The sequence below is a fragment of the Crocuta crocuta genome, unplaced genomic scaffold (genome assembly GCF_008692635.1).
Source record: "Crocuta crocuta isolate KB4526 unplaced genomic scaffold, BGI_CrCroc_1.0 scaffold209, whole genome shotgun sequence".
In the NCBI taxonomy this organism is placed as follows: domain Eukaryota; kingdom Metazoa; phylum Chordata; class Mammalia; order Carnivora; family Hyaenidae; genus Crocuta; species Crocuta crocuta.
In genome coordinates this window covers 2,004,364-2,026,058 of record NW_027551566.1, presented here as the reverse complement: position 1 = coordinate 2,026,058, position 21,695 = coordinate 2,004,364, and the positions used below count along the sequence as shown (strand labels likewise).

The 21,695-nt window shown below is 36.6% G+C and overlaps 1 protein-coding gene across 1 annotated transcript in view; it reads right to left on the bottom strand.

Moving 5' to 3' along the window:
- The window catches only part of RALGAPA2 (Ral GTPase activating protein catalytic subunit alpha 2), a 340,826-nt gene that overhangs the window by 176,755 nt on the left and 142,376 nt on the right, over positions 1-21,695 (bottom strand). The window contains exons 18-21 of the mRNA XM_077750219.1: positions 14,653-14,784; positions 12,820-12,917; positions 7,904-7,994; positions 6,303-6,479 (exon numbers count right to left, since the gene is read on the bottom strand). Of these exons, the coding sequence (XP_077606345.1) occupies positions 6,303-6,479; positions 7,904-7,994; positions 12,820-12,917; positions 14,653-14,784 (498 nt within the window). The remainder of the gene's footprint in view (positions 1-6,302; positions 6,480-7,903; positions 7,995-12,819; positions 12,918-14,652; positions 14,785-21,695) is intronic.

Here is a 21,695-nt window from a genome sequence, read left to right as displayed (position 1 = left end):
AATAAGGATGGCACATAGTGTCATGGAAAGGCCTTCCAAAACACAGAAGCGCTGTTCCTTCTTAGAGAAAAATGTATCTGTATTTCCTACAGAGGTATCATATAATCAGTGGAGGAGAGACATAGAATGCGCACATATAGAACAAGCTGGACTTCCTACATACTGTACCTGAAAGACAGGAAGTAGAGATAGCAAAAGTCTAATTATGGGCCTTCTAGGTTGTCAAACATTTATAAAGCCTCAGAAGAGAGACTCGCCTTCCTAATGTTCAATCAGTAAAATAAGTGCATCTGTCAGTCTGAGAAGTTATGCTGAAGCATTAATGAGTCCTTATACATTAATAAAGTCCCCAAAGTGAACACATAATATGGCATTATTTTTCTCATAAACAATGTCATGATATCTTTAATCCTTTGAGGGATAAAAAAAAAAAAAAAAAGGTAAGGGGATTAGGGTGATGATTGACAAGCTTTGTTGCATCCTCTACCACCACCCTAACTGCAGCCATCCAAAGAGAGATCAGCTCCTAGCATTCCAATTACACTGGAACTCTGGCTGAGTAACAACTCCAAGGAAATGTAGGCCCAGTACCTCATCACCTGTACCTCCCTGCTACCAGCCAACTAATATATTCTCAGTTATGAACGAATCCCATGTAGAATGTCTGTTTTAAAACTGCTTTGCTTTCAGAAAAATTTATGCCTCAATGATAAAAATCCTAGGAAACACTTCTTATCACATTATCAGAGTATGTTGAGTCCTTTGTAAGTATTTGAAAGGACTGCATGTTCAATATTACTGTGTTTTTTTAATGAATTGAAATGTTTTTGCCCGAAATTATTTCCACTCATGGCATAAGTAACAGAACAGATGCTGACATTTTACATGTAGATGGTTCCTCAGTGAAGCAGCACTTAATTAAAAATGGGGATTTGAGAGATTTCAGAAAATTTCATGTTCACCCTAAAAATACCAAGCATTTAGTTTATTTTCTTTTTCACAAGCAAGCTAGCATGCTAGCCTAGTATCTTTGTTTCATTATTACTAAATGTTACAAGGCATTTAAAACATTTTATTAAAGTAGAAAGTCTTGCAAACCAATAAAATCATATAACTTTTCTCCAAACACACGTGATTTTAACAGAGAAATCTAAAGTAGAGAACTGTTCAAAAATGCAAAGGATTTTAGCATGAAATTTTAGCATGAAATGTCTTGGTAATTGGTAAAATAGGCACTTATGACCTGATGGAGATTTCACATAGCTGCAATTTTATGTAGCGTTGGTACAATGTTGAAGAAACATTCCTGGCACTTTGGAAATGAATTTCCCTTTCAATTTGAAAACTAAACAAAAGGCACAAATGCGAAGGCTCAACAGAAACACCTGCATTCTGAAACCAGAAAAATCAGGCCTGGATTTTGATAATCAAAGTAGAGAAGTAGCCAGTTGGTTTTCTATTGACCACCACTATGGCCTGACTCCCCTCTCTTCCTCATCTGCTTTCTGGACATACATTGTTCATTTTAGAGATTTTAGAGGGTGAGCAACCAATCCCATGAAATTTATCATTGCTATTCTTCTTTATAATAGTTCATGTCTTCAAAGTAGATCAAAGCCTGGTAAAAATGCCAAATATGTGCACCATGGCAGAAAATGCCAACAAACTTTGTTCCCACAAGAATAGTTTTGGTGGCAGGTGACTGTGAATGTAATTCACATGCACAGCCATAATTAAAAGCAGAAGTGGTAAAAAGAATTCTTTAACAACAGTTGGAGGCATTAATACAGTAAATGAAAGAGATCTTGAAACTGAATCTTATATATTTGTTATGCTTTAAAAAAGGTTAAAATTTAATTGCTGTTTTAACTAAATAAAACAGTAGCCTGCAGCTTGAAGCCTATTCAATCACTGATTCAAGTATTTACTGAATGTTCTCTCCTGCTATGAATAATTCTAGGAGCCAAGAATTTGAGTGACCACAACCAACAACCCCCCTACTCCTGAAGCTTATATCCCAGTGGGGGATACCAATAACCCTCCTCCAACCTAGCTAAATGTTTGCTACAATATCTTACTGAACCTTATCTTAAAATATACCACTGACCTGAAGGAACCTGGAAAGAAAAAGCACCAAAGTTGGCTTTTACCCTTAGAGTTCTGCAAACCCTAGTAATTTCTTAAAGTTTCCTGATAATGAAAAATTTTAATTATGCTAAAGTTGAATTAATGATTGATATATTTCTTATTGATATTAATAATGATGAATAGCTTTTATTTTTCTTTCTTCTTTCCTTCCTTCCTTCCTTCCTTATCTCATTTAAGGAAATCTTCCCTACCTCAAGGTCTTACACATGTTTTTAGAAAATGTTTTCTTCCAGAAGTTTTTAAATCTTTTCATATTTCAGTATTTTATCCATCTGTGACCATGATGTGAGGGAGGGATTCTATTTCATTTTTTCCCACATGGCTAAATACTTGCCTACAGGCATTTGTTGAACAATACATTGTTTCCCTGTCAGATCTGAATGCCACATCTTTCATATATCACTATTCCATTCCTGTGTGTATTCAATATGTATTTTTTATTCCATTCCATTAGTCACACTCCTTGTGATTAAAACTTTCTTTAAGTAACTCTGTTAACACTTATCACATTTTTGTGGCTATCAGGATAAATGTCTTCTGTCTTCTTGGTAAGCTCTGAAGTCAGCTGGAGCTCATCTTTTTATTCATCTTTTTATTTCTTAGAGCATAAAAGTCAGTATTTCTAGACTGTAATTTTATTTGCTAAATAAGAGATGAGGTCAGCAGCAATATTGATTCATAGCTATAAAGTCATAAATAATCCCCCTCCAAAATCATTACTGCAACGGAACAAAATTTATGTATGTATTAGCTATGTTTTGTTATTTTTTGTATTCTTGATGCTCTGCCACTTCGGGGTTTCCTGATCAGGAAGAGACTGCCCTTCCCAGGAGTGGCTAATTCCTAGAGATAACAAACAGTTCACCGGGGGATGTGTCTTTCATATGTAAACCCACCAATCCAACACTCATACTTCCCAACTCCTCCTTTATCCACCAGTTACACATCAAGGCCTAGTCACCCCAGGGTCAGGTACCAGGCAACTGGGGATAGTGCCAATGTTCCAAAGTCAGCTGCATTTATTCAAACTTGCCAATCCTAAATATCCTTAGCCAGCCTTGTCTTTCCCATTGAAATGACAACAGAGGCTGTTGCCTACGTTTTCTCCCCTCTCTCTCATCTCCTGACCAACCATGATGCTCCCCCATGTGTCCCTCTCTTCTGCCCCCGCATGTCATGCTATAGCCCTTTTTCTAGGAACCTGTGAGTATAAACTTCTTTCACAACAATCATTTCCATGTCTTCATCTTGCCATGCCCGATTAAAGCAAATCCCCACTTTGAAACAATGAAAAATAAATTTAGCTGTTTATGTAATAATGTAAATGAGAAAACAAATGTAAAATTGTTAGCTTGCTAGTGATGAAGGACTTCAAGATTTTAGAAGCAGTTTGTTATCCTAAACATTTGATAATTGGTAGGATTATTCAACGAGAAACAAAGATACACTCAAAATATTTGATCATTCTCTTTGCATGCCCTGAAGATCAGGCTAACATGAGTTTTATTTGTACATTTATGAAGAAATTGTTCTCTTAAGAACAGAAAGTTAAATTCAGAGCTGTGATAATCCTTAAACCTTATCATATTACAGTTTGTCCTTTTCACAGATGACAAGATGAACTATTGAACTGAGTGTACCGATTCTCTATATTAGTATTTCAAAGAAGAACTAAGTATTTGGAGGAGTTAATCACAACATAGAGTGCATTATATAAAATTACCTCACACAAGTTTATTAAATTGACCTGTCCCATGCATACTCTGAAATGAGATAAAAACTAATCTTTCCAAAGGACAGACAAAAGAAGTAAGCACCCAATTTTCTTTCTTTTCAATAAAAATAATTAAAACTAGTTCTTGTTTTAGTAAATTCAACTTACTGAAAATTCACTATTGCCTTTGAGAGTACCATGATGATTTCCCTTGAATAATCTGTATATTGGACCCAAAGAAACCATTTATTCCATAAATGCATAAATAATTCTCAAATAGTTTAAAGGGGGTTGCAATTGTAATTTTAACAGCAATGCAGTAGAAAGGAGTAGACATAGCACCGCATTGGACGCAAAACACTTTGGAGGCCAGTTGCAGCTGTGGTAATTACTTTCTAGCTAGACAATGTTTTCTCTGGGTCTCAGTTTCTCCATTTCTAAAACAGAATTGAGAAGACTTGGCCTGCTTACGATAAAGAATCAGAGAAGATGCCTCAAAGTTCCTTGTAAACTGTTAAATACTTTATAAATTTACAGTATTATTATTTAAAATCATTACATATATCTATGTCATTATATATAAGGAATTGTAAATTATTTTTAAAAGAATAAAAAATTTGAGAAGCAAAAATTGCTATCCAATAATTTATAAAACTAAGCATACGATTTTGCCATTCATTTTCTCACTGACTCTGCAAGACTTCTACCACTGGCAGATTTTAATACATAGATCAAAGATGTCTCCTGTTTTTTAAGGACAGCACTGCAGTATTGTAAGGCAATGCATTATTCACTTACAGCTAAATGGTTTGTTTTTCTTTGTTCATGAATCTAATCTAAGTTAAAATACAGACATTAACTACATATTAAGATCATACTTCTTAGTCTTACCTATCTCATAGATAAAAGATTTTATTCAATTCACTTTTCTATACAAATTTTATGAGGTTTTGAAGTAACTCCATCAGCAATTTCCAAAATCATTACAGATTGGTTAAATTTTATATCATAATTAATGAAAACCAAAGTTTGCTTGGTTAAAAAAAAACAAGTTAAAATCTAAGCCTTTATTTATCATTAAAAAATTACTTTTAGCATTTTCAGGGCACCTGGGTGGCTCAGTTGGTTAAGTGGCTGACTCTTGATTTCAACTCAAGTCATGATCTCATGGTTCCTGGGATCAATAGCATGGAGCTGCTTGGGATTCTCTCGCTCCTTTTTCTGCCCCTTCCCACCTCATGTGTGCATGCACTTTCTCTCTCTCTTAAAATAAATAAAATTTAAAAAAATTATTTTTAGCATTTTAATAACACCTTTTACTCAACTTGTCCTTTCTATTTGTTGTTGTTTTCCTAAGAGATATCTGCACATAAGGATGAATATGGTGGATCAGGAAAGATGCGCGCGCGTGCGTGTGTGTGTGTGTGTGTGTGTGTGACTGCGCACATGCACACATGTGTATAGCTAAAACTGCAAAGCACTTCTGTATGCACTGTTCCGTGCACTTGACTTACGTGTTTACACATTTATTCCTTCAACAACCCTATAATAGGGATATTACTACTGACATTTTATAAAAAAGAAACTGACAGAGAGATTAACTTTCTCAAGGCCACCCAGAAATTCCTTGGCAGAACCCAGATGCAGACCAGAAAGTTTGCCTTTGTAGTCCATTCATGAATCTTAAAAATATAATACTCCAGGGGAAAAAGTAGCAAAAGCACAGAATATGGTATCACTTTTTAAAGTCTTAAAATATAAATTAAATTATACATTATTTGAGGATGCAGATATATGTGGTAATACTATAAGGAAATCAAGGGAATTATTACTGAAAAATTGGGGACAGGGTGACAGTCTGATGAGACAAGGGAAAGGACTTGAGAAGGACCAATGGGGAACTCCACTGGTGTGGAAGCCATTCTATTTCTTAAGTTTGGTAGTAGACTCATTGGTGATCATTTCAGTACCAAAGGCCATAACTTACAAATATGTCACAGCTTACCTTATGTGTCAAATATTTTATTATAAAAATTAAAGAAAATACTAATTAATAAACTACTCAAACCCTAAATTATTCTGGATTTATGATACATGTGAGTTGGATAAATCACTCTTCTCTGTTTCCAGAGTAAAGCAAATGTGGTCAGGGATGGCAAAGGCTTGGCACGAGTATCACCACTTCCTCCCATGGTGGACGGTGGTTGTTGACATGGATTGCTTCCTCCCATATCTGGCCACTGTTTTAGAATCCTCTCCACATAGAACTCTGAGAATTCATGATTGATTATGAGCAGATGGTTGGGGCTACTACACCAATTTGGTTGGAGGCTACACCCCATCACCATTGTGCTAAAGGATACCTAGAATTCTTGCTACTGGGAAACTCTAGGATTCCAAAATGGTAGCACTGGTGCCTCTTTTTCGAAGATGGAGTTACCTGTTAAGTTCGAAGCATCGGTAGGACTCAGTTGTAACCAATGGCGGGCATCAGAGTCAGTCACAACATCTGTGGGAGTGCTCAGTTCCGGGTCTTCCTCACAGGTTGGCCATGGGCTCATGGACAGCTCTGCCTCATTGTTATAGCCCAGAGCTGTGTCACTGCTGACACTTTCACCTGGCACAACAGAAGAACCGAAGTCTGAGATAGCAAATTGCTGGAAATCAGAATGCTCCCAATTACCAACATGCAAGTAACCAAACAGTTGATACAGCAGGAATCTTTCAGGGGACAGAGGTTCAAAAGGTGACTTTGCAGGGATCTTTGCCAACAAAACAAAGCTCCCAGGTGCAGAGCATTGATAGTCATTACAAGCTCCATGAATGTAATATGTCACATCAAGTGACATTCTTTTTAAGGTCTTCAATTCAGTTATCCCATATACCCAAAAGATTACATCAGGTCCCTAAGCTTTCTATTGCAATATACTCAACTACAAAATGGGACTGGGTGGAGGAAGAAGGTGGGAATTCATTTCACCACTAATGCAAGTTTATTCTGCCAGCTACAAGAGTCTAAAGAGCTTTATACCTTGAGCTCGATATTTAGACCTAAACCCAGGGTCAATCATCCATGCTCACTGGGGGATGAGGTATCCAACTGCAAAAGATTTTCTCCAAAAGAAATTCTCTCCCCTTTAAACACTAAAAAGTTCTAATTTGTAATAATACAATGATGCTTTCAAAGGCTATTAAGCCATATAGAGCTACTTAATCTGACACAAAACAGACCTAGACAGTCTGCTCCTCCAAGTCTCCGGTCTACTTCGTAACAGTTTTATGTGTCTACCCTTTCTGTCTGCTCACTATTCTGTCTGCTCCTTGTATTTGCTGACTGTCCCTCAGCCTTGCTGCTTCTAATCTACTGTCCTCTCTTCACTTGCTAAGAACTGCAAGTTATCCCAGCCACCAGATAAACTGAAAATTGCCCCAGAAACCAACCTGTTAGGTCCCTAACTTCATCTGCCACAGTACTCCAAGCCCAACTCTGAAGGCAGAGGCCAAGAGGAGCTCCTCTGCCTCTACCAAAACCAGCTTTGATCTGCAGAAGCTGCCTATTATGCAATCTGAGAAGGGGGTGGCCGGGCATCTGACTTCAGGGAGGCAGAGTATTAGGGCCACAGTTTACAATATATAATATGTCTAAGGATTTGAATTAAATTTCATTTTTCAAATACTTATGCCATTGACTTCAACGTGCTTCTGAAGCTTTTTGCTCCTAGCCTGTGGGAATTTTCTGAGGAAGATCATTTTTCCTTCTGGGTTTGTTTGCTCACCCATCCATTGGCCTTGGTTGTGCCCCTCACCTGGAGAAAGGCCCAGGATGGAAGGACAGGCCTCTAAGGCACACGTAATGGACTGGACCTGATTTATTGTAGGTGTTGACTAACCATCCATCAATCCTGGGATTCCAGGAATAAAAATGTCCCATTCCACAACCATGACTCTTCAGAGGAGAAGATACAAGTTAGAAAGTAGAAAAGAACAAAAAAGATCTGCTCTTAAGTGGGATGAACTCAGATCACATTTCCTGGAACTTACTCTTCTGTCTTTCCTTACATTTTCCTTGTGTCTGCTGCAAATCATCTTTTAAATCCAATTCAGCAGGGCTGCTGCTTCTTCTAACTAAGATCTTCAGACAAAAAGAAATATTGCATTTGTTACAGGAAAGTTCTAATTTTTACAAGACTAAGTTTCTAGTCTACATTTCTAAAGAAAAAGAAACAATAATAATAGCAACAAAAAACCCTGGATGATGTTTTCCATTTGAAGGATATGTGTTCACAAATTACCATAATTGAATTATAAAATTACTCAAGATCTGAAATTTTTGGTTTGTCCTTTGTCAAGTGACATCCATTTAAATTGATCTACTGAGAAGGGATGCCAAATTATATGGAAATAATTTATTTTAAGTTTTATTTGTACTTCTGCTTGAGCACACACACATAGTGAAGCCAATTTTGCAGAGGGCCTAAGTTACCCAGGAATGGTGAGTGTGCAAGCAGGGAAGGTGTAAACTCTATCTAGGCATATCAAGGTTACTCAGTGCCTCCTTGTCAAATGTGCAACAGACTTTCCTGAGCACCGCTCAACACTTAAGCCTGTGTTAAATAGAGAGGACTAAAAGATCTGGAGGCAATCTGCATCCTCTAAAATTTATAACTTGCTTGGAGAGACAAAACATACACATTACACAAAATGATTACAGTGTACATAAGCAAAATGTGCAAGTAAACTCTCTCTAAAAAGTATGCAGAGTAAAGTGTTACCTTAATCGGCTCACAGTTACAGGACAGCTGTTCAAGAAGGCAACAGACATGAAGTGGTAGAGAGAAGGCAGGAGGGGATTCAAGGCAGGAAGCACTGAGTGGTAATCAGCAAGTTCTATGTGCAGGAAAAGAAGCTGATTATAGCAAGCCATGCAAGGCAGTCAAGTGAAGAAGGAAAATGTTAAGAAGAAAAGGCAGACCACCTTCTAAAAGGGGTAGCTGCCAGTGGGTCTTCAACATCAGGCTTACAAATTTCAACCCAATATTGACAAATGAGCAACTGTATGTTCCAGACAATAGTTTACTGTGATTAAAAATACAACTAGAAAGACAAGTCTAGTAGTCATCTGTGGGATATATTAAAATTAAGAAGAAAATTGCTATGAACTGCTAGAGTGAATAAAGAATGAGATGATAAGGCTTTTGGTGGTGGAAAAGGAGAAGAAAAGATAAATAAGAAAATGCTGCAGAATGACAGACTAGAGCTTATATGAGAGCTGCATATGGGAGTGGAGGAAAATTAAAATCACAAAAGGATATGAACCTAGGGAACTATGGGAATGATGGTGACGAAGGAAGAAAGGAAATAAGGAAGCATAAGGGTAATGACACTTGAGAAGATTTCTGATATTTTAATTTTCATCTTTGGGCTAAATATCCAAAGCAAATGTATTGTAAGTAGGCAACAAAAATCCAGGAGTGAAACAGAGGATTAAGTCAAAGATGAAGATGTGAATTTAAGGTCCTCCAGTGTAAAGTGTATAAAAAGTCTAGGGTTCAAAGAGCCAACTAAAGGGAAAAATACTAAACAAGCAAACAAATGAAAAGGAGGGGCTGAGATATACAATTAAAAGACAGGGTAATTATTAAGCTAAAACACAGAAGTAGGTTATGGATGAAATATCCAGAAGACTAACAGTACATGAAAAAAATAATACCCAGCCTTAAAGAAGGAGGATATATACTTAATGTGATAACAGAAATATACTCAGGATCTTTCCTCAACTAAAAAGCAGAAAGTGGATACTTCTGCTTATGACTATATGAGAGATGTTTGGAATTCTCTCCCGCTATAGAACTAGATTTTACATAAGAATTTCAGGCTCACGGGAAGTAGAATAAATCTACCAGTGATCCACACTCCTCCTACAATGTGAGCAGAAACCAGAGCAGTAAAAACAGGGATGACATAAGGGTAAATCTACTATTACCACTGCCAGTGGTAAAAGGACAGAGAGTCCAGGATTAAAGGAGCACTCCTTGGTTCCTGGAAGAAACAAATGCACATTGTCCTGGTGAACCTTCGTCACTTCAGACATCCAGGTTTCCTGTAGATTAAGATACATCAGCTAGGAACTCATAATCGAAGATCACTGAACACACAAGGAAATAAAACATCATGTACAAGAGTATCAGAAACAACAAATATTAGATTTAGACCTCACTCCTTATCCTTCAAGGACTTCAGACAATCAGAAAAATAATTTGGAATTGTAATTTGTGACTATTTTAAAGACATAAAAGATGGGAATCACAAAAATGAGCAAGCAACAAGAATTTATTAGAAATTACAAGAAATGTTTGAAAAGAATTAACTTGAACTTTCAGAAGCAAAAGTTATCATTGTTGAACTAAAACTCAGTGGATGTTATTACAAAGCCAACTCGACATGAATAAACAAGGATCTGAAAAAGAGATGTAATGAATTACCCAGAATGTACCAGAGGGTCAAGAAGAGTGGAAAATGTGAAAGGAAACTTAAGTACATGGAAGACAAAATGAGAAAGCCTAAATGTATTTCTCCTCAAACTTCCAGAAAAAACCCAAAAGAATAAAAAAGAGGCAATATTTGAAAAAATGACTACCAAGAATTTTCTAGAAGCAATGGAAGAACAAGATGCATGGCACATAGCATATACAAAAGGGGACAGTGTATAAAACCAAAAGAAAATGCACCTAAATAGAATGCAAGAAAACGGAAGGGTGAGGACAAAGAATAGCAAGGAATGACAATTCAACATAATGAACAGAAGAACTCTCAAAAACAACAATGAAAGAGAAAAGAGAGTAAAAAAAATAGCTTCCAACAGAAGGTGGAAGAAGGGATAAAGAAGGAGAGAATTACAGAAATTAAGGTGTTGTACTACTGGCCAGAGAGACAAAGTAATTAATGAGTCAAGATAAATATATATGAGAGAAAGCTGTCATTTCAGATCAATGAAGGAAAGATGAATTCAATAAATGGGACCAAGGACAAGTGGTTATCCATGTGGGAAAAAATCGAAATTAGATCCCTACCTCCATAAATAAGAGTCAATTCCAGATGGATAAAAGACTTAAATGTGTAGAGCAAGACTGTAACACTTAAATATTCTTATCCTTGTAGGGTTGGTGTTTTAATATTTTCAAAAAACCTAACTATAAACATGATTAATAATCAAAAATACCAAAATTAAGAGCTTCTGTTCATCAAGACACCATTGAGAGAGTAAAAATATAAACCACACACTGGAAAAAGATATTTGCCAGAAACATGACCAAAATAGGATCACACTTCAGACTATATAAAGAATTAGTACAAGTAAGAAAGAAAACAACAAAAAAAATCAGCAAGATAATGGCAGCAAAGACATCACATGAAACACACGTGGTAAATCAACATGTGGAAATATTTTAAACTTTACTAGTAATCTGAAAAATACAAAATAAAATGAGATCCCACTTTCAACCACCTGACTCACAATCTAACAATAGCCAAGTGTTGACAAAAATGTGGATGAATGGGAACTCTTAACACATTGTTGGCAGAAATATAAGTGATATAATAACTTCAGAAAACATACAATCCCTTGTAAAGAATACTCTTCTACTTTATGTCTCATTAATTCCGTGCCTAGATAGCCAACATAAAGAAAATCTCAAAACATGTAGATCTTGAAATATATATAAGAGCATACACAGCTACATTTTTCATTGATAAAAAGAAGTTGAAACAATCTAAATGTCCATCAACAAGAGTATGGGAAAATAAATTGTGGCATATTCACAGTAGACGGTCATACAGTAGAGAAAACTTTGGCTACATGCCACAGTATTGATAAATCACAAAAATATGTAAATGAGTGAACAAAGCAATAAAATCACTTTAATAAAGCTTATAAATAAGGAACACTAAAGAATATTGTTTGGAAATACATACATGTAGAGCACAACTATAGAGCAAAGCAAGAACATGATAAACACCAAGCCAACATAATGCTGTTCTCTGAGGGGACAAGGAAGGAACATATATGCCAAAGCAACAGCACTGGAAAAATTCTAGTTCTTTAACTGGGTGATGGGTATGTAGGTATTCATGTGATTATTGAAACATACATATATGTATGAAATATACATATATTGTTGAAATATACATACATGTATATACAGAATATACATTTATTAATATAAAAATATACATAAACATACATGTTTGTTTATGTATATACAACATATATACAAGTATAAATAAACATATAAAAAGATACATGCCCTTTAAAAAAATAAAGACAGAAAATTTTAAAACTGGCTATCTTCTATGCAGGGAGGACTAGAGAGAGGTTTTCTCTGTTTATTTTGCGCCTTTCTGTTATGTTTGAGTTTTCTATAAATATATACTACATATTTTTAAAGAATGACTAGGCAGAAGTTACTTGCATGCACAAAATATGGGCTACTTTTTATTTTTCTTCTTTATACTTTATATTCAGTCTAAAGAGATAATAAATGCTATTTTACATTTTTCTAAAAAAGAAATCATAACTGATCTTTGCAAAAAAATCACTTATCTTATAACTCCTGTCAGGTGGAGCATGCTATCTAAAGCAGTTTCAGGAACAGGGAATCTGAATATATGTCTGACAGGCAAGGATACCTGCTTAAAAATATAGAGTGCCATGTACAGACCAGAAGATAATTCCATTTTCATGCTATTTTTTCCTATTTTTATAATGTGACTATAATTTTACACAAAAAGTAAGAAAGCCTACTTAAGAGCTCTCAAGGTTATTTGGGGCAATAACCCATCTAAATGGAGAAATGTTATAAAAGAAAGTATCACTGTCACTAATAAATTTGTTTATTGTGCCAATAATTTATACGTTAAAATTTTTAACTACAAACTGATATAATTTGAAAATATCTTACTGTTATTCCTTCATGTTCTTTCTTCACATATCCTTTATTTTCTTGAACAGGCTTGGATTCTGAAGAACTCAAACTCTGTACATTTTCTACCTTTTGACCTAGAGATTTGAGGGGGAAAATTAACAAAATAAATACTTCAGATGATAAAATTAGAAAAAAAATTTACATGCAAGTATTTAGTCAAATTAAGATACTCTAAGATATATAAAAATAGGAGTTACAGACCTGGCAAACTGATAGTCTATGGATCAAGTCTACTCTATAGAATCTTTGACCCACAGGTAGCTTTTAAGAGAGTGCACTAAATGTTATTCAGTGTAGCCAATAGGTCCACTTAGCACATTATGTTAGCATAGGGGAAGGCAACAAGATGTCTCCTGGGGGCCTTGAGAAAGGGAGCTCAGAGGAAAGCTGCCTGAGTTTGCCAGGTGAGCTGACAGGAAAATAGAGCAGTAAGGTAGTTCAGTATTGCTCAACAATAAAGACTGATGAAAGAAATCACAAACTTATCAGTATCAGTGATTTAAAAAAAAGGGGGGGACATCACATAGCCTATAAACACTAAAATGATCAGAAGAGGATTTTATGAATAATCTGGGGCCAATAAATTAGAAAAACACTACATGAATTGAACAAATTCCTGGAAAACCACAAATCATCTGAATCAAAACTGGAAAAGGAAAACTTAATAGTCTTAAAATGATTTAAAAATGTGAATGGTTTTTTTGAAATCTTTCTGGAGGAAAACTCCTGGAAACTGGTGGATTCTACCAGTTATTTAAGGAGAAAAAAAAGTAACAACAGTCTTACACCAAACCTTTAAGAGAATAGAAAATCCTTCAGATAATATATTTCTCAAATTATTTCTTAGTGTATCTTCTTATTTCAAGAAAATTTCTAAGAGGGAATACTTCCCTACTCTTTCGATGAAGCTATAAGATAACCTGTTGATAAACAAGTTGATTTATTTCTTACTCAACTGATGAAACTGAAACTAAATAATAAGCATGTTCACTGCCACCAGACACAAGTGAAACATGTGCTTTCCCTGTAAAACACATCATTCATTGTTTACAGGTCTGACCACCTGCCTCTTTACTTTGCTGGAAGGTGTCGGAGACACTGGGTAGATGGATGCCATCAGCAGTGCTTATTTTCAGCCTCAGTGGAGTCCACAGGCTGCTAATAAAGTTTTTCACAAGTCCAGCCAGCCCTCCATTCTCACTGTCAAGTTTTATGGCTCTCCTCACAAGGCCCTTTCGTGCATGCTCTTACCCTGCCTCCTACCTAACTCTGCTTCTCTCCCTGACCCTGTGGTGTGGCATTCTCTGCTCCCCACCTACTCCAGCCCCCACTGGACCTCTCTCTAGTCCTCAAACAGGCTACTCTTAAAAAAGGTGCACCTAGAGGTGCCTGGGTGGCTCAGTGGGTTAAGCGTCTGACTTCAGCTCAGGTCACAATCTCACAGTTTGTGGGTTTGAGCCCTGCATCGGGCTCTGCATTAGCGACTCAGAGCCTGGAGTCTGCTTCAGATTCTGTCTCCCTCTTGCTCTGTTACCCCTCCCCCGCTTGTGTTCGTTCTCTCTCTCTCTCTCAAAAAATAAATAAACATTAAAAAAGAGGTGCACCTAAGTATACATAATTTTAGATAAGTGTATTAAACAGTGAAAATATTTCATTGCCAAAAATCACATCCTTGCTATCAACTTAAAAAGCAAGTTCTTTTGAAATAAATTGAGTGGGGTTAGAATAAATGCAGAAAGCTATACGGCGTGCAGCTCCTTCCCAGCCAGGATCCACAGTCTTGTGTTAACCACTGCAGCTACTCCATACCCTGAGAGGAATCTGGGTGCAGCAGCTCAGTGACGTCAGGTGTGCTGCTACTTCGAATGATGTGCTGCTCTGGCCCCAAGCAGCCAGATTCAACGGCAGGTGCATTTTCTGACTGCTGACATTCTTCTACTTCTGTGGGCATTAACACAAAACATGCAGAGATGGATTCAAAGATTTTTTTTAAATAATTTCACCACTTGAACAAACTGATTCTAAAAATGTACTCTCGGATACTACCCCCCAACACACACAAAAATTAGATGATAAGATAATCTGCATTTACATCCTAAAATTTTCTTTCTACACTTGTTAACAAGTAACATTCCACTCCAAGAATATGTTTTAAGTTCTGCAAAGCATTTTAGTTTTCAAAATGAAGAAAGAAAAAAAAACAAGAGAAGAAGCTGCAGAAATGGTGGAGAACTGTGAAAACCACTTGGAATTTCAGGGATGGGCATGCAACCAGGAGATACACAAAATAGGTAATTTACACTTGAGAAGAATAGAAAGTCACACACACACACACACACACTCTTATAGGAAGATAAAAAGAAATGGGAATTTCAACTCTATCATTCCTTTCAACAGATAAATGCACAACTGTCCAAAATAAAATACTACAATTATTTAATAGCTTATACCACCAAATGCAATGTGAATTAATCACTAAAGTACAAAAATGATCCGCTGACATTTTTAGAGAATCAATACATAATTGTTATAAAATAAGAAACTTAGTTGAGTACTGACCACTGGATAATCTCAGTTGGCATTATGACAAACTATATTCTCCTAGAGAATGAGTTCCCTATTCTTTATGTGGCTCCAGAGAGGTCCCTCTAAAATCAAGATCTGCCTGCACCACTTTTCTTCTGCTGAGGGCCCCCATCATCGTACAGTCACGCCCAGACTCCTCATAGTGAACGCAGGGCTTCCCCCTGACATCACCCCGCAGACTTGAGCCCCCACAGGAGCCCTCACTCACTTCAGTCCCCAGCAATCCTAGCCCACCTGCATCTGCTACTCTCTCCTTTCTGCAGTTCACTCCTCCATGCTACCCTCAGATCAGTTCTTGCCTCCCTCCCTCCCGTGGTGCCTGGACACACCTCCTACAAGACTTGCCATGTGGTCCCTCAGCAGACTCCACACTCACTCAGAGAGTCATGAAACTTTATATCTATATAGCTATAACATATTTTCTAAAAATTTTAATTAGCTCAAGTTTCATTCTTTCTAAGAAGAAACAGATAAAAATTCAGCCTGTATTATCTTACCTGGCAATGTCACCCACTTCCTTACCTGAAATGAAGCTCGCTACCCCTATACCAACCTCAGTATAACCCTTTACTCCAAAGACCAGCCAAAGCGATGGCTCTCTCTAACCAACAAGTTGTATGTATGTATTACTCTACACACATAACACACAGGACTTCAAGAGAAGGCTGCTGCTTTATTTTTAATATCCAAACAAAAATTTCATTTTAAAGTACACTGATACACATTATGAGACTTTAAAACTATGAAATTTGTGTGATCCTTCATTTATAATTCAGAATACTGGGCCACAGTCTAAATTCAGACACTGATGGGAAGCTGAACGTAGGGCACGAGCAAAGGACAGTCAAGGTAGCAAGAGCACACAGACCCATTAAAGCCACATCTTTTCCATGCTGTCTTTGCCTTTCTCTTCTCTTAAATAGCCAAGAACTGTTCATTTTCCCACAGAGAGACACAGATATGTGTACATACTTGTGATCTCCCCACACATCTGCAAGCATAGCCGACACCCTTTTCAGAGGTCTGCTTCTAGGCTCTTCAGCATTAGGCAACAGAAGTCAGATGATACCATGAGGCCAGCCCCTCCTTGCTGCCTTCCTTCATTGTTTATTCTAATTATGCAAGACACTGAAACCTTCTGGGAAATGTTTATCGTTGTTAATGAACCTACTTGTTAATCTAATATCAGTAGAGGGAGCCCAAGAGCTTCCTAATGCTCTAAAAATGATAGACAAGTGCCAGTTTTTATGGACAGAAAGAGCGGGTTTATTTAAACTTGATGCCAAAATCTGGTAGATGTTGGTTTCTGGGCTAGGAGCAGAAACAAATAAAAGCCAGGCCAACACTGGCAGCATCTTTTTAAAGATAAAGAACATCGCCATCTGGTGGGATACGGTACAGCCACAGCACCATGGTTTCCAAATTCGAGTGTCCCCACTGGTCCTCAACACAACAGACGGACGAAGAGCCTGCCATCACCAGCTGGTGTGCCTTCCCAACAGGCTGGCCTAATGCAGCTTTAAGGCTTTGTTTTTGTAAAACTGTTGGTTGGGACTTTTCAGATGGAGAAGATCCAAGCCCACAGAACTCACCGGAAGTGGCAAGGATGGAAGCATCCATGATGAGGGTGGAAAGGAAGGGGAAAATCATAATGCCAAACGTGCTGTTAGGACTGCTGTACTAATGGTTCCCTGAGCTACTCCTATAGTTGACTGTTAAGTGATCTAGTGTGGACAAAGAATTTTAAATTCTCCTTATCTCACAATTAAAACCCAATTTCCCAATTTGTAAATGTACAGTTCTTGGCCTTTTCTCACACTTTATACTCAGTATAAAGTCAACATATGCCTTGCATAAATGAACAAATGAATATGAAAAACATTTTCTTGATATTTTTTCTTCTTAAACAGTTCTTGAGCTCCCTCTGCTGGCTTTTTATTTGTTAAGAAAGAGTGACAAATGTCAAAGCTGCTACATTCCAGTGACTGCTGTAGCAGTTGCTGTTTTGTAACAAGTGAAGACCATTCAACACTGAGGTACAAATATCAAGATACAGGATTATGTGATACTCAAAACAGAAAATGAACAATTTAAGTTATATAAAAATTACATCATAAATTCTGGTAGGTCTAATGCATTTTCTGTTTTGAGTACCACACAATTTGTTCAAATCACTTCAAAGAGCTAAATTCTATCTCAGATTCACCAAATCATTCACTTTCTCTGAAGCATTTCTACCCTAGAAACTCAAATTTTAAAAGTTCTAACCTTCTGGCTTCTTGATAGTGTAAGTTACACAGTACCATTACAAAATCATTGCTTTCTAAGGCTCCACTCAAAACACCAGGAAAATGATCAAATTAGAATTACTTCATTTTTTTTCCCACTGAGAGAAAAATCCACATGACTAAATTAAATTAAGTATGCAAAGTCTTTAGAAACTTCTATTTATTCCAGACATCTGACTACTTTTCAAAGCAATTTCACGCAGTCTTTAATCTATGGCTTTCTTAATCAATCTTATTAAATGAAGTGAGGCTCATTCTTTAATTACCAAAATTCTGGGTTCCATTTATCCCTCATACACAGTTGCAAAAGCAAAATGAATAGTGTAATTTCCTTTTAAAAGCATTGTGCATGGGACCAACCTGAGCCTATTAAAAAGCACAAGAGATAGAAGTCAACTCAACATCTTGAGGTGTCTTATGAGGTCCACAGGTGAACCAGCCCAGACCCTGACAATAAGCACTTCCTCAAACTGGGTGCTACCTGCAAGCCTGACAACCAGAGGCAGAAGCAGCTAAACAAGGCTTTGAGTTTGGCACCATTAAGTCTCTTTTAGAATGAGGGAAGATTACTGATCCTCTAATAACTACTGTTACAATGGCCCTAAAAGAAAAATAAAATCTGTCATTGGTATGGCCTATAAACACTACAGACTGATAAACGTCCTAGCATAAAAGCAGTTAAAATTGCAAAACAGCTGGAAAGCATTGTTCCCACAGAGGAGAAGAAGGAAAATCACCGAAACTATAAGTTCTACTTCCAATGTGTGTTTATGTAGCTATTCATATAAAGGGGATACAGGTGGTTATTACTTTCCCCTAAATCTGCTGCCACCAAATAAAGAGTTCCAAAGGGACCAGAATAAATATAATGGTGGCTGAAAGTAAGTAGTTCTCTATTATTTAGATTATTAAAGCAATTTTGGCATTTTTAATACTCATATGGACAAGAAACAAAAATAAGAAATGTTAACAAATGAAAACAAAATTAGCAATCATTTTTATAGTAAAGACCTTATGGCCAGAAAGTCAACATTAAAAGTTTCTGCATACTATGTATAGATGGATATACATCCACTTATATCTAAACTTAGCAAAAGGTGAGCAAGATATGCCAACACACTAGGATTTAAATTGGTACACAAATTTAATACTCTAGTGTGCCAACCAGTGAGAATGTACAATCTAAAACAGGATTGATATGCACTGCTCCTGGCCTGTCTCTTGATAGGACAGTCCCAAAGGCAAATGGCATCAGACTAAGGAGGAGCTCGCTACTGTAGCTGTCACATAAAACACAGGGGACAGCAGACTGTTCTCAAAGCCACTAACCCCTCATGCTATAAAACCAGGAATAAAGATGGCAAAAGCAGGAAAATACTGACTTGGCACGGCCTGCTTTGCTTCACCCCAAATCAGGATCTCTCAAGCTCAACACTATTGATTTTTTGAGTCCAATGATTCTTCATAGTAGGGGCTGTCCTGTGCAGCCACTGTTGGGTGTTCAGCAGCATCCCAGTAGGGGCTTGTGTTTAGGCACTGCCCAGCTGTGACGACCAAACGCTTCCTGGGGGAAGTATCATCCCTAGTTGAGATCCACATGTTCTAAATCATATGTAACTTCTGTTGGAACTGGGTACATATATATGAGAATCAAGAATTTAAGTAAGCTAAAATAGTGAATAAGAAAAAGGTTTCTAAAATGAGATTATCAACAGAAATAGATTTTTATGAGAACATATTCTTGACAAACTAGTAGAAACCTTGATCAAAGAAAACAATATGGGGGAAAACCTGGACTGTGACAAACAAAAACTTTTCACCATGAAAAGAACACCTTTTGGGTATGTATTAGCCATATATCAGCCAAATAAAAAACAAAACTATTTTAGATACTTAATTAATCATCTCTAGGCAGTAGTACTTTTCTGAAAACCAGATTATCAAGTAGTTAATGCTCATCAGTAATTTAAGTGACTGGGGACCATTTTACCATTCTTACTGTTTTTCACCTTTGGTATTTACTAGAGAAAAGTATTTTCTAAGAAATGTAATCCTTAGTCTCAATGAAACAAATTTCTTCCCTCATATTCTGTGAATTAAATAATATAATATCTTACATGCTCATGAGGGGAATTAAGATTTAATTATGCTTTGCTACAGTACATACATCATACAGTATGGCAAGATTTACTGCTATAGAAAGCCACACTTAGGCTATCTCCGCTAGTAAATAAATACTGATTTACAATGCCATCTTTCTGAAAGTAAGAACATGAAAACATATCCCTCTTAGCATGAAAAGTCAGTTCATTTTAGAGTCTTTTAACAGTAACTGGACATAGGCCTAATTATTCACTGTGGAGCAAAGTAAACCCTTTAGTTGAGGGGTCAATGCCCAAAAAATCACCATTTTTGATGCGATAATGTCTTAATAATCCAGAAAATACACTGTGTACAAACCACACGTGGGTGAACTTAGTTTTAACTGGCTGGGGCACAAGGACAATGTTTCCTTGTTTTGAAAATTAGCACTTTTTAGCATCTTTTTTTTTTTTTTACTCAAATCTTAATAATCAGTGTGACTCTCCATAAACATAATCACTTTACACATGATTATGATTTATTAATTCCAAGGAGATCTTGCCTACATGATTTTTCCCATTTATCCATTTTGGGGGATGTACAGCAAGCATCCTAACCTTGATATGCTCAAAACTTTTGTTCTGCAGGCATTGTATAGAAGGCACCCATCACTGGTGGAAACTCAGGGCCAAAAAGCCCTAGAGCAAAGACCAATGGTGTCACAAGAAAGCTTGACTGTCTAATTGCTACCAAACATTTAACTACATAAAAACAATTATTAATAGTGAAAATAAATGCAAAGTGCAATGGCCAGGCACGCATGCATAGTATGGGGATATTAACAAAGGCAGCAAGGCCCAGAGGCAAGCAGGGGAAGCCCGGGGACACTGACGGACACAGGAGACAGCGTTACAGTACCTGACAGCTTGTGAGAGCAAGAGGAGTAAGAGAGACCAGGTAAGAGAGCGCTCACGGTGTGAAGGAGGAGCGGGACGCTTTTAGTGGCAGGCAAAGCCTCAGAGAGGTGGACACAGTTGCTGATAGACTGGCTTCGCTTAGCTTCCAAGAGAGATGAAGTAATAATTATATCAGAAGCACATCAGGATCTTTTACTTTTCTTTTTTTTTTTAACTGTTGATATTTTTGTGAGCTTTCTTTCAAATTTAAAAGTCATTTTAAACTTTAAAAGAAGTCAGTACAAAGCAGACTATTTAACTATAGTGTCTAAATACAGCCAACCTTCAGTCATTCTGAGGTCATGGGAGAATCGACACTCACATTGTATATCACTTTGTATCACACTCACATTTGGGTTCTTTATTGGGGCAGACATGATAATCCATTTTCCCTTCCTAAAGGACACACACATGAAAAGACAATGGGGAGAGAGGGAAAAATCTAGCCCAAGATTAAAACTGTTCTATAAATAATTTAAAAATTGGTTTACTGAGAGCTGACTATATTCAAAAGCAAATCACTTAGTAAATTAAATATCCTAAAGAACAGAGACACATGAAAGTCAAGTTGAACATTAAAAGATTTGATATTTGTGGGAGAAGGCAAAAATCTCCATGAACCCCATCATTTCATATCATATTTTGTGCTTGTTAAATCCATAATTTCTTAATACGAGCTTTATGATGTTCTCAAGTTTTCTACAGAGTGCTATTTAAATGACCATTTGAGAAAACAGATAAACACAGGAAGAGAATATGCCTCATATATACGAAACCACCATGATTAAGATCAGTTTTATCCTTAAAACTAAAATATAATGGTTGACTTGTTATTTTATTATTTTTATGTGATTTTATTTCACATTTACAGAATAGAAGTAAGTACAAATGGTAATGACACATTTACAGAGGGTGAAACAAACTTTTACTTCTTTGCTAC